At 34.9% G+C, this 14,116-nt stretch overlaps 1 protein-coding gene across 1 annotated transcript in view; it reads left to right on the top strand.

The window, feature by feature from the left end:
• Nucleotides 1-14,081, top strand: part of LOC143244278 (uncharacterized) — a 29,735-nt gene extending 15,654 nt beyond the window's left edge. Inside the window, exons 3-5 of the mRNA XM_076488639.1 lie at nt 4,743-4,853; nt 11,397-11,431; nt 13,789-14,081. Of these exons, the coding sequence (XP_076344754.1) occupies nt 4,743-4,853; nt 11,397-11,431; nt 13,789-13,860 (218 nt within the window). The 3' untranslated portion in view covers nt 13,861-14,081. The remainder of the gene's footprint in view (nt 1-4,742; nt 4,854-11,396; nt 11,432-13,788) is intronic.
• The last annotated feature ends 35 nt before the right edge of the window (nt 14,082-14,116 follow it).

Here is a 14,116-nt window from a genome sequence, read left to right on the forward strand (position 1 = left end):
TACCTACGTTATCGAAATGGAAGTTGTTTTTACCTTCTGCTTTTTGATTGTGAAGATGGTTGGGACTGTCATTATACCATTGACCAGAAAACAAATATCTGATTATGCCTGTTTTTTTTCTGGAGTTTAACCAACAAATAGGTCTGAAATGACCTAACTATCCTACACCAGGTAGCTTGTACAATTATAGATTAGATGAACAACTTTTCTATCCGTTTTAGTGGCATGCATTTTTGTAAAGGACAAAGAGCATGCATGTTACAGGAGTTCTCTTCGCGCGTCTTCTGAAGAGTGCTCCGCTTGGTAGCTTTTGGACAGATCCATCTGTTTCAATGTGGAATTCTAGCTGTGTTAGAGTTGTTAAGGTGTCGTATCGAAAGTTAACATTTTCTACCCTGAATATGTATTTCTGATAACTGCTTACCTCTTCTCAGACTTCTCTCCCTTTTTCTCCAAATCCAGTGCTTCTATTGTGCCTGATTTCCTAATTCTGAAGTAACAATAGTGTTTAAAGTATAGAGGGAGTTAGCTGCGCTAGGATGATGTGTCTAACTGTTAATGGTGGACGGTTGTTACATGTTCATTTGCATCTTTAGCATAGCTGTAGAACAAGAAATTTCATGAGCGTAGGTGAGAGTATCAAATCTAATGACGAGCGAAAATTGCGCATATAGAGGACAGCACAAGACAGGAAAAGCTACTATGTTTGAGAGGTAAATATCAAAAATACATTTTCAATGTACGGACACTTAACGTTCATCACGTTTAAGTACTGTTCACTTAAAGTTATATAAATGTATAAAATTTAGGAAGCCTGTTCTATATAAACAAGTATTATGAAAGCAATAAACATTTAATTCTACATAAGCAAATAGGGTTGCACAACAACTACAGGAATACCTCGCACAGTGAAGTTGATGCGTTGGAAAAACTTCCGCATTGATTGAATCAGCATTGAAAGAGGTATAGTTTCAATAGCTTTGGTTTGTTTTGAATTTCATCTAAAGCCATAAAAGCGCTATCTGCATTAGCTGTCCCTAATATAACAGTGTAAGACTAGAGGGAAGGCAGCTAGTCATTACTAACTCTTGGGCTACTCTTTTACCAACGAATAGTGGGATTGACCGTAACTTATAACGCCCCTACGGCTGAAAGGGCGAGCATCTTTATTGTGACGGGGATTTGAACCCACGATCCTCAAATTACGAGTTGAGTGCCTAAACCACCTGTCCATTCCGGGCTAGTTTTAACAGAAAAATTAATGATACGCGAGTATCATAAGGAATTTCTTCACAGTAAAAATAATTAAGCTTGATTAGTTAGAAAATATGGCTTTGCGCTAGCCATCCCTAATTTAATAATGTAAGACTAGAGGAAAGGCAGCTAGTCATCACCACCCACCGCCAACTCTTTTGTCTGCACCTAAATTTTCGCCTACAATGTGAACATTTTGAATCCCAGAGCGTTTTTTAAAACGAAAGAACCAACCACGACTTGACGAAAATGTTTCATTAGTTGCCCCTTCTCCATTGTTTTCTTCTTCTACGTTTTCCATAAAGGCGTTTAAAAGACTCATAGCTTTCGTTTGAATTTCTATTTGACTAAAGAAATTTGCTTCTGATTGCAATCTTCTATCCATATTGATAGCAGACATTCCATATTCACTATTAGGCAGCTCCTTTTCTTTACGATTATTTTCGAGGCAAACGAATTGGTAGCCATTCAATACCAATTGTTCTTATTCTTTTCCTTTACAGTTCTTTTTACAGATGATTCATTTATTCCTTTGTTTCGTGCGAGTTTGGCAAACGAAGCGCCTTCTTCATGACATTTGATGATTTCAAGCTTCTGTTCTAATGTCAGCCATTTACGTTTCTTTGGCTCGGTATCATCACGCTTTCTTTTTTCACTCATAATAAATGGATCTCTCTAAAAAGATCGCAAAATATGAAAAAAATGTTTAGGGCAGTGGAAACTGCTTCAGACTTAATTATGAATCATGATCCTGACATATATTGCAGCATTAATGTCCGACAAGCGTTAAAAATGCCATTCAGTGTTACCAAGAACTCCACGAAGAAAAGAAGAAGAAGAAAATGGCGCAACTTAGATTAGATAGATTTTTCTTTAATCTGTAATTATTTTACAGTTTTAATTTTTCAAAATAAAGTTTATCAATTCATTTCGTTTTTATTTTACCTCATAACTATTTGTATTTATTATATTTTTCTAACTAATCATGCTTAATTAATTTTAGTATGAAGAAATTCCTTGTGATACTCACGTACCATTAATTTTCCTGTTAAAACTAGCCTGGCATGAACAGGTGGTTAAGGCACTCGACTCGTAATCCAAGGGTCGCGAGTTTGAATTCCCGTCGCACCAAACATGCTCGCCCTTTCAGCCGTGGGGGGCGTTATAAAGTGACGGTCAATCCCACTATTCGTTGGTAAAAGAGTAGCCCAAGAGTTGGTGGTGGGTGGTGATGACTAGCTGCCTTTCATCTAGTCTTACACTACTAAATTTGGAACGGCTAACGCAGATAGCCCTTGTGTAACTTTGCGCGAAATTCAAACCAAACCAGTGCTGATTCAATCAATGCGGTAGTTTTATCCAATGCATTAATCGCACTGTGCAAGGTATTTCTGTACTACGTTTATCAGGAAGATTATTTTTACATTGGTCATTACATTATGTAATTAGATTAAACTGAATAGTTTATCAGGATATTGGTAGCCAAAAATCGAGCAATCAAGTCTTCCTTTGAATTTAAATAACGTTAGGTTGTTATATGCAGACAGGCCCAATTCTTTACACAGGTTCTCCATGACTTGTTGGCAATAAATATTAACAATAAACAGCACACAGTTCACTTATTTTAAAATAATATATTAAAACAAGATAAACATATATACAAGTTTTCCTTACAGTTTTGGCTATTTTGTTGTATCCAGTGTTCTAAATAATTATCTTTTTCGCCGAAGTCTACACAGACTGTTTTAGTTACTTTGACAAGACGAATTATCTTCTACTATATTATTACAATACAGTTTGTGATACTTTCACTTTATGCTTTCCATGGTTAAACTTACAATCACTCAGTGTACGAGGTCTGTTCAAAAAATACGCGGACTGACGTCATAAAACAAAATGTACTTTATTTAGAAGTTACAGGTCTGGGACCCCTTCAAAGTACTTTCCTCCCCAACGCACACACTTATCCCAACGGTGTTTCCACTTGTTGAAACAGTCCTGGTACGCTTCTTTTGTAATGTCCTCCAGCTCCTTCGTCGCATTTGCTTTTATCTCGGGAATCGTCTCAAATCTTCTTCCTTTCAAGGGTCTTTTGAGTTTGGGGAACAAGAAAAAATTGCAAGGAGCAAGGTCAGGTGAGTAGGGGGGATGGGGAAGAACAGTGATCGAGTGTTTGGCCAAAAACACACGAGTTCTGAGGGCTGAATTTCTCAGCAACGCGGTGCATCTTCAATTTTTCGGTCAAAATCTCGTGACAAGATTCAACTGATATCCCACACTCTTCAGCAAGCTCCCTGACAGTCAGACGTCGATTTGCCCGCATCAGGGTTTTGATTTTGTCGACGTGTGGGTCGTCAGTTGACGTTGAAGGACGTCCAGGACGCTCATCATCTTCAATGGACTGTCGATCATCCTTAAAACGTTCATGCCACTTGAAACATGCCGTACGCTTCATAGCAACATCACCTTAAGCCGTGTTAAGCATAGCAAAAGTTTCAGTCGCAGATTTTCCAAGTTTAACACAAAATTTCACAGCAAGTTGTTGCTCCTTCAGGTCATTCATTCTGAAATCCGCCAAACGAAAAAATCGCACTTCACTTAAAACCGCGTAGCTAATACACAAATGAAGATACCTGCAATCAGGAAATGGCGTCGTAATCAGCTGACCTGTGCGAACCTAGCGACACCAAGCGGTTTCCTCTGGAACCAACTGGAGCCGCGCAATTCAAACAGTCTGCGTATTTTTTTTAACAGCCCTCGTAGATCTGTCTAAATATATATATATATATATATATATCTGGACGAGCATTTATAGTCCAACAGAGGCTTAGACTTTTTCACACATAACGCGATATGATGCAATCATACTCAACGAGAAAACTTATGAGGCTCTAGCAATATGACGCAATAATATAACAGTCATCAACTAGTGACAACACAAGTGTGATTCGTATATGGTTACCTAAACAAACTTGCGATAAACTATCGCTTCTAAAAAAATAACTAAATTTAACACTAACATATATCTATCTATCTATAGATATATAAATATATATATTTATAAAACTCATAACTCTCTTATTAAACTTTAATGGAAACAGTCGTGTATACCCATGAAGCAAGTTAAGCAGAAATAAAGGAGAATAAAAAGAACAATCTTTAATACACGTGACGAAAAAGTAATACACACACTTCACATTTTAATAAAATTTCACCCATAATTCTCCAGTTTTGACACTTCATTTAAACTTCTTGAAGCTACATATCACAGCTATCAAAGTATAAGCACAATTTGATTTGAACGTGTCGCACTTATGCGGACTGTCATAATATTACAAAATGAATGAACTCAGTTTAGTACAAACACGTGTTAAATAACAGTAATGTATTTTTTTTAGCTTCTATCCTAGAATAGATACATTTATGAATATCAAACCCAATACTAGAACTATGAATTAAAGTAATGTTATCATTTTAATGTATTTCAGTTGATTGCCACCCTGGACATTTGTGGAACTCAAAGGCTGATAACATAACAAGTCAAATACGTACTAAACGAAGATCGCAACCACACTACGTTGGAGAAAAGGGAAAACCAGGTGCGTCTAATGTTTGCTAGTTTTTAATTACCTATCAATACTTAGCATGAAACTAAGAGAATAAGGTGGTAGCTTTTCATTTATGCGTTTGATGATTGATTACGAAAAATTTGTATCGTATCTTAGGTAATGTAATTAACAAAGTGGAAACTGAAATGATAATTTCGTAACATCGTATTTTTTAACCTGTTTATGGTGACTGATATTTTACAAGGTGTTGAGGACAAGTTTGTTATTCATAGTTACAGAAATATGACACGAGATATTTCCATGACTCGTTCTTTGGATTTAAATACAATGTAGAATGAAGTTATTTTTATACGTTGTATTTCGATTAATGAGATTTCTGAACTTGTGTAATCCCTGACACGTATGATTTGCTAATATAGTGCAATTATCGTTATTTTAATTAACTTCTTCGTGAACATGTACTTCATTATTTATAATTGTGTTAACTATGAGTTCCTTACAGAAAGACGCTATATACATTTGAAAACGGTAGCTTGTGTTTTCGTAAATTCAAGGACACGTTCAAGGCAGATATTTATGCTATATTCTGCATCTTTGCCAGTATCTGTTGGTATGTCAGGTTTGAGGGTTTACAACTAAATACTTCGAGATTTTATTATTATGACATTGTTTAGCCTAGTAGTAAAAGTGCAGGACCGTGGACCCAAGGGCCCATAGTATTCCTCCCGTTGTCATGAATGCGTTATAAGAGTGACGGTTAAATCCACTTAATAACATATATAGTTAGTGCTGATGATTAGGTTCTTTCATTAGGAATGGCTAATATAGAAAATCCTTGTCTAGTAAATATAAAATACAAAAAAATATAATAATTTTATTTAATATTACTCCCTGCTGACTTGTAGCCTAAGGCTTTTGAACCAAAGCTAAGGGAGACAACCCTAACAAAAAACTCCTGCCAGGTGTACGAAACTATTGGGCTGCAGCAATGGCGGATTATACTGAGTTCTTTGGCAGGTGCACGTTAGCTCTCGTGAGTGTTTAGTCGTTAAAACTTGGGCAGGTAGAGTCATCAGATTTAAGAAAGTGTCAACAATATTCAGTTCTTTAGTATTACTAGCTATGAAGAAGATGCTAATTTATTTATTCTTTTACAAAATTATTTAGATAAATTAGTGAGTTAGGCAAATGAATGACAGATGGGTTTAATTATAATAAATGCAAGATAATGTGTGTGGGTTATCATAATTTGAATTATAAGTATAATTTAGACGGTAATAACCTCAACTTTCTTATGAAGGAAAGGGATCTTAATGTGATAGTCCAATAGCCTATCTGTCTTTTAAGCAATCCAAGTAGTGTGCTGTTACTAGTGGTGGAGCAAGTAAACAGTGCATAGAAGTCTAAAGAGGTTATAATTTTGTTAAGTCACTAATTTGGTCACATTTGGAATATTGTGTTAAGTCTTGGGTTCTATTTCTTAGAAAGAACGTTGGGAAGGGTTCAAAGAAGGATTACTAGAATGGTGTCTGGGATGAAGAAGTTGTCGTATGAGGAGAGATCAAGATCTCAAAAATTGTTTTCTTTATGGGGAAAAAGAAAGTTCCTTAACTAGGATGGTTTGAGACTGTTGAGAGAATTGGTGATGTTGATGCATCGTCTTTTTTTCATACTTAGCGGCGAGAATAGTAGAACTAGGAGACATAAATATAAATTTTGGCAGGACAGGAGTCATCTTCAGCTATACAATTTTATTTTTTTAACAGGATAGTTGGTCTTGGAATGTTATGGAGGGGGTAAATTGAAATATGTTTAAGAGAAAGCGTGATAACTATTTGAATGATTAGGGCTGACTTTAATTTTTCAATTTATTCAATAGTTTTGTTTTAGTTCAAAGGATGAGTTGATTATTTTGTTGTCAAACCCAAATCTGCACAAATTTAATTCACGGACTGTAAACTGATTCCACGTGAAACAGTCTGCAGCACAAGCCAGTAGTAACAACAGTTGTGCTGGAAAAGTGGAAAAAGAAAGACATGCTCAAACGAAATATGTATTAAAGGAAAGAAGCTGAAGGGAGCATACGCAGAACAAATTGTAGAACTTTGGGAAGGAAAAGAACGAGTTGGATGGAATACAAAAAAAAATGAAGAATAAAACTATCTACAAAAAGAATTAATAGCCGCAGCATAAATGGTACTAGGAATGACAGAATCTGGAAAGAGAAATAATGTGAAAGAATGGTGGTGGAATATGTGGTACAGAAAACACTGAAACGAAAGAAAGAGACAAGATAGCAATATGAATTTCAACCATCACAGAAGAGCGAAGAGGAATATGCAAAAGTAAAACAAAAGAAGAGGGAAGGAAGGTGGTAAGAAATGATATAAAAGAGACATTGGAGAAACTACATGAGAAGTTTAATAACAATATAGTTAGAGCTAGAAAGAAATTGTCTAAAATAGCTAAAAGTAGAAACCAGTCAAAAGAGGATGAAATCTGTTCATCATTTATAAATGCCAAAGATGGAAAATTGCAAGTAACTACAAAAAAGTAGAAAATAGCTTGGAGGAAAACTTCAAGGTACTATTGAATAAACAATATCTGAAGCACAATTAATATACCACACACCAAATATCAAGGTTTAACCAGAAATGTCTAGTGAAGAAGTGAGAAGCGAAACTTGTGAAACAAAGGGGGAGAAGTGAGGCTGCAGTATCAGATTAGATTACAACAGATATGATAAAGGCATTTGGAGAAGTAGAAGTCTGCTGGGTGATTAGAGTGATCGAAGCAATGTGGAGTGAAACAAGGTTTTGTTTACTTTGTTTTTGGACTTTGCACAAAGTTACACTAGGGAAATATGTGATAGAAGTCCCTAATTTAGCAGTGAAAGACTAGAGGGTTACTATTTTACCAACGAATAGTGAGATCGTTCGCCACATTATAGCGCCCCCACGGCTGAAAGAGTGAACATGTTTGGTGGTACAGAGAGTCGAACCCGCGATCCTTAGATTGCAACTCAAGCGCTCCTGACCACTTCCTCATTTCAGGCCCATGAAATAAGATACCAAAAGCATGGAGAATTTTTTTTTCGTGGCCATTTTAAAGAAGTAAGGCAATATTCACGAACGTGGACATTATAGAGAGGTAAAACTCTTAGTATAATCTATGAAAATGATGAAAAGAATAATTTATTATAGACTAGGGAAAGAACATTTTGGCTTCAAAACGAGTAAAGGAGCAGTTGATGTTTTATTTAAGATGAGGCAGTGAAAAGGAAATTAGAGTATTAACAGGAGAATAAGTGGGTTTTCTGAAGAAAGCATTATTACAAGGTAATTAGTAGATTAATTCCACTTTAAATAATAATGTGAACATGACCATATATAGAATACCAATGGCAAGAGTAAGATAGTCTTTTGTACTTTCACAGACATTTGAAGTTAAGGTTGGTTTACAAAGTCTCAAAACCTAGTCCACTGCTGTTTATCACTATCTTGCATTACATCAGGAAGGATTTAGATATGGGAAGAGACAAGAAAATGGTTTATGTAGATGATATAGTATTAGGAATAGACTCGGAGAAGGAGCAGGAGGAAATGGCGTGTCGATGGACAAAATGCTGAACGAAAAGGTGAGCAGATTGAAAGCAGAAGTCAGTAGTAAGTCCAACTGAGCTGAATGTAGAGGTTTAATAGAATATATGTAAGTAAATGAAGAGTTTTACGTAGCTGGGAGGTAGGGTAGAGGAAACTTGCAAGCCAAACTGAGAGATACAGGCCAGGTTTAAAAGTGTAGAGGACTGTAGGAAAGGCATTTAATTGGTGATTGCCAATGAAGCTCAAAATCCATGGTTTGGTTGGCTCTGTTATTTCGTTTGATTGAATTCGATAAGAGATATGATCTTCAGAAGGTACAGGAATTAAGATTCAGATGATAGGGCATATGTAAGGGATGAGTGAGGACAATTTAGTGAAATGGGTAGCAGAAACGAAATGAAAGACTGATGGCATAGAGGAAGACCGAGGAAGAAATGGAAATATTTTGTTAAAGAGGACAGTACTTAAATAGAACTCAGTGTGGTGAACGACATATTTAAATTTAGAAGGATCACGAGATGCCATGATCTGGTATGGAGGTTAATAAAAGGAAAGAAGGTTAAACATTGCACCTCATCTTTCATGAAACTTAACTGCCTGGTTTTTATTCAAGAAGTCCATGTTTATGTTGTGTTCTATTTCAACCCCTTTCCTGGTGGATCAGCGGTAAATCTACGGAATTCTAGCATTAATATCCTGGGCACAATTTTCTGCAGTGGACACAGCAAATAGCTCAATGTGGCTTGGCTTTAAAATGAATGAACGAACCCTGTATATGGCACAAAAAAAATAAAAAAATTGTAGAAACAACAAGATAAAAGCTTTAAAAACTAGCAGTAATGTTAAAATCAGTTTAATGAAAAGAAAATCGAGACTTACAGAAAAGCCTGAAAGAAGGTAAGTTAATGTATAAAAATAGAAAGCTTTTTATTGATTTACGGAACGAAAGTAAAAATAAAGTATAAAAAGACTAAGACTGCAATGTGTTCCAACTTCTTTGACCAAAATGGAACTAGAAAAATCAACAGATGTTTGGGATTGTGGGAAGATGTAGCACTCTATGCAAGGTTATAAGATGTTTGATTAATCGCACACTCATCGCCTCTATCTCTGTGATGTTAAGTGAGTTTGTTCGATCCAATTGATCATCTGATTCTGTAAACAACTTAGCATATCCACCAGTGAGTTACTGAGGTGTTGCAACTTTGTTGAGTTTAGATTGTCTATATAATCCTTAACTAAGAATCTCAAATGTGTTAGTATCCTAGCATTTGCTTTGAGTCGTGCTGCAGTGGATGTAATTTTAACATTAATGTGTTAATAACTCTACCTTCTTGTAGCTGAATAGCCGATTGCTCATGAATGCAAAGTAACACCAGGACTTTATTTCCACTCGGCAAATGCTGCTTGTTTACTGCGTATGAAACTATTTATTTCATTCATAATCTCAATAAATACCTTAAATGGCATCGATAACATTGTTTACAATAAACCATAAAACACCACTTGCTTACATAGAAGTATTGTGATTTCCTCACCCACATACACTCATATAATTCAATGTTTCTTACGTCTTTCTGTTTGTCACTATTTTACATGTCACATAAGTGAAACTGACTCATAAACTTCACGGTAAATTTGTTCCAAAAGTGATGATGTCACAAACAATGACTTTTGTTCCGTGAGTAAACCGTCTCGGCGTAGGCATAGTGTGACATGATCATATGCCTTCAGTTTCTCTCTACTTACCATAATAAATTTGGTGTCAACATACCCTTGTGGTCATATCATTTGGAGTACCTCATATACTGCGAGCATTTGCATTTTGCAGTACATTCTTCGAAACCGTTAATGATAAATTATCCATAAACAATTCTTTGAAACATACATCCGCATTCCATGTGATAACACCCAGTAATGTCAGTGACCTAAATCTCATATGACAGCTGAGCAAGTGATCCTTTCGAGGTGTTCCTTAATGTAATAATCATAGTATGACACTTGTGACAATGTGTTGCACCGCTCAAAGGCGAAAAAAGATCTCTAACCAAAGCCCAGTTTTACTGTGAACAGAAATAAAAACTGCTTTGATGTGTTATATCTCTGTCATCCGTGCTGAAGAGTGTTGGATAATTTGAAACGTCCAGAGAAGTGTTTGAAATGCCATTGACTGACCGTTAATCACTGTATACGAACATTCCTGTGGTTGTACACAGTGCACTATGTGTGTGTGTGTATATATAAAGGTTAAATGTTGTTGAGAGTGAGAAAAGCAGACCTAAGTTACCATTATATGGGTAGTTATTTGTTAAAAACAAACAAATGTAGGAAACGTTCATGGGAGATGTGCCAAAATTGAAAGAAATGTAAAAGTCGCGTGATAACAGTTAGTGTCGTGAGCACAATCATTATGGCGATGCCACGGTTATTGAGGCTAAGAAAATAGCACACAGTATGCGAAATGACTCAAAGAATCATGTGCTGCAACGCATTACGCTGTCTCACAGGTATTCTTTTGAACTCATCCAAGCTGTAGCAGCTATGTTGCCCTCTGTAGACAGCATAAAAAGAGCTATTCGGAGTTTATGTGAGAAATGAAATCTAGTTAGTTACTCCAAATCATCAAAGAAATACTGTTTTTCCGGTAGAGTATGCTGAAACTGGTAATGGAGAAAGTTTTTAACGTTTGACACTGGTGCGACACGGATACTGACAAATTTTTATCATCTGAAAGGACGAGCATGTTCGGTGACTGGAGTCGAACCACGATCCGCAGATTGCAAATCGAGTACCCTCATCATCAAAGTCATGGCAAGCGGTTTCAAATGGCGACTTACAGAGCATTAATTTATGTTATATACACCTATATGAAACTAGTAAGCGTGTTTTACTAGGTTAGATGTTATATACCATAAAACTGGGTTTATCAATAACATTCAAATTATACTGTTTTTTACTTTCTTGTATACAGGTCCTCCTGGACAAAAGGGACCGAAGGGGGATCCAGTAAGTACATATTATATGTGATTCACTTGAATATTTTTATTATGAACATATTTAAACAGCTAAAGTTAATTTTACAAAGGCAAGCATGAAAATGTGGTAAACAGTTTTCATAGTATGCTTAATCCAAAAATCGACCAATGCGATTCTTTTAAAAATCTTTATTATCTGATAAAAGACAAATGAAGAACAGTAACAAACTTTCTGAAATAAATTTTTAACTTGATAACCAATGTCTCGAACATTTACTTCTGAAAACGTTGTAATCTGCAATGTTAAAAGTATCCTTAATAAAAAACAACATTTTTTTCGCCAACTGAAATTAAAAGAACACATTAGTGAATGAAAAAAATCACCAAGATTTAAAAAATTTGAAGAAAATTAGTTCGTAAACTTAAGATTTCGAAATAGTAATTTATTTATCTTATAATGTTTGTTGTTTACTTTCATAAAACACTTATTTTTATGCGAAAAATAACCGCGTAATGTTCAGGGAAAGTAATAAAGAGAAATAAGCTGAAAAACCTAATTAATTTAGATATTGTTACGAGAAAACACAAGGAATGCTGGCTAGCAAATCATTGATTAGTTTTATAAGGTTTATTAAATAGAATAATTATTACAAACAAAAAAGTAAAAAGGTAGCAAAAAACATGTAGAAGTTGTCCATAACCATTAGTTAAATTCTCAGTTTTACAAACATCAAATAAGTGTAACCTTTAGATGTGATATTTATCTGTCTTGAAGCGTCTAAAACAGACTTTAATTCAGAATCATCTCTAATAAACCTTTGTGGCATATCGGTTATTTATTTTGCTTGATCTTAGATTACACCGAATATGAATCTACATTAAATACAGTTTTGTAATGCTATCAGTATATCCGTTTAATCAACACAAAATCTATTTTTAAGATATTCGAACGATTTCTCATCCTGATCGTATAATGACTGGCTACGTTATCAAGACCTCGCTTCCCCCCATATATTTGTGAACACTGATCTTTTAACATGTTAGACCATTGTTTAAGTCATCAGTGAAGATATAATGTCACCTCATGGTTAGTCTGTGATATTTTGACCTCTTCCGTTGTTCTAACACTTCAAGCTGTTGGAGGTGATTTAATGGCACTATTGTCGTCGTGGTAGCAGTGGTTGGACCCTTTGATATCTTTTAAAGAGCGAATATTACCACGTTTTACCGTTGTATAGACCTTATTTATACCCTGACGGATAGGTAGCCTTCCGAAACGACAATCTAATAATCTGAACTGTCCTATTTCAAGATCATGACGCTAACTTTAGTGATATTTCTTCACTAGTAGTGCACTAGTTCTTTTGGGATGAAAGAGCGCTTCTGTGATAACTTTGAGCTTAGCATTTAACCCTAATTTTTCACTATTAACTTTACACCAGTTCATACTTCTCAACGAATGAGATACAATCCAACAAGTCATTTTCTAATATATTTGTTAACCATAAAAATGTTGTCACAGTAGAATATGGTCCAATCTAATATAAGATGTGGGTTCTACAAAGATACGAGTCAGTGTGACTTGGTTAAATATGCAATCAGTCAATGTAGAATTAATCTCTAATTTTCCTTAGATGTGTTGACTCAAGTTACAAAATATCTAGCACTTTATTGTTCGGTAGATTTGTGTCACAATAATTGTAACGTTTATGCATTGATCACGTAATATTTTATGGGAAAGCTTTTTGTCACACCACATAATACACTAGTCATGTGGACAAGATATTGATTCTCACTGAACATCATTTTAAGTAAACATTAACTTGAATATTACTAACTGCTATGCAGAATTTCATACCAAATTTAAATTTAATTTTAATTATTCTGTTGCAATATATATTTAAAATTCCCCCATTTTCTACGCTTTAGTATTTTGTGACTCTACATAAAATCTAACGTAACTTATTAGCCTACAATGTGCAATGTAGAAAACTGTTGTCACGTATGTATACAATGTTATGCAATAAATTAGATAACATTTTAGGAATATTTGTCATGCAAAAATTACTTTTCTATGTGCATTTTACATTTTCTACACTTATTTCTCTGGTACTTTAAGTTTTGTTGTATTTTGACAAGAAAATAACAGATACTTCAGTTTTGTCACGCAGGTAGTTATTAGTAAGGGTATTCATGCTTTATTAGCCAATAGTTTCGCTATGAGTGAAATATTGAACAAATATTTTCTCTAAAGATCACTCACATTTCAAAGAGTGTCGACCTTCAGATTTTTCTCGTTATATTAAAAACATGTACACTAACTTTTGTGATAAAGTAATTTATTAAAATGTAATATCAACGTAGTTTTTACTTGCTCGTCATTTTCAGTTGCTTGGCATCAGGGAGATAGATCGAATGATCCTGACCATCGCTGACGAGATTTGTCCAACGTATTGTTAAACAACAATGTGCTCATCTGGTGAATTCGAACAGTTAGTCTTGGACACTAAAAATTAATTTCATTCACGCCATTAAGAATCTTCAAGTTATTTAGATTAGAAAAACAGGGCTAATTTTACTTTCGGAATTAGAACTTTTAATGTAATAAACATATTTTAACCAGTTTTTATGTTTAACTAATATTGAGCATTAATAAAGGAATTAGCCAATAACATCTTAAACAGCCTAGTTGGTAGTCTGTCTTTTAGTGTATTTT

The sequence above is a fragment of the Tachypleus tridentatus genome, chromosome 2, assembly GCF_004210375.1.
Source record: "Tachypleus tridentatus isolate NWPU-2018 chromosome 2, ASM421037v1, whole genome shotgun sequence".
In the NCBI taxonomy this organism is placed as follows: Eukaryota; Metazoa; Arthropoda; class Merostomata; order Xiphosura; family Limulidae; genus Tachypleus; species Tachypleus tridentatus.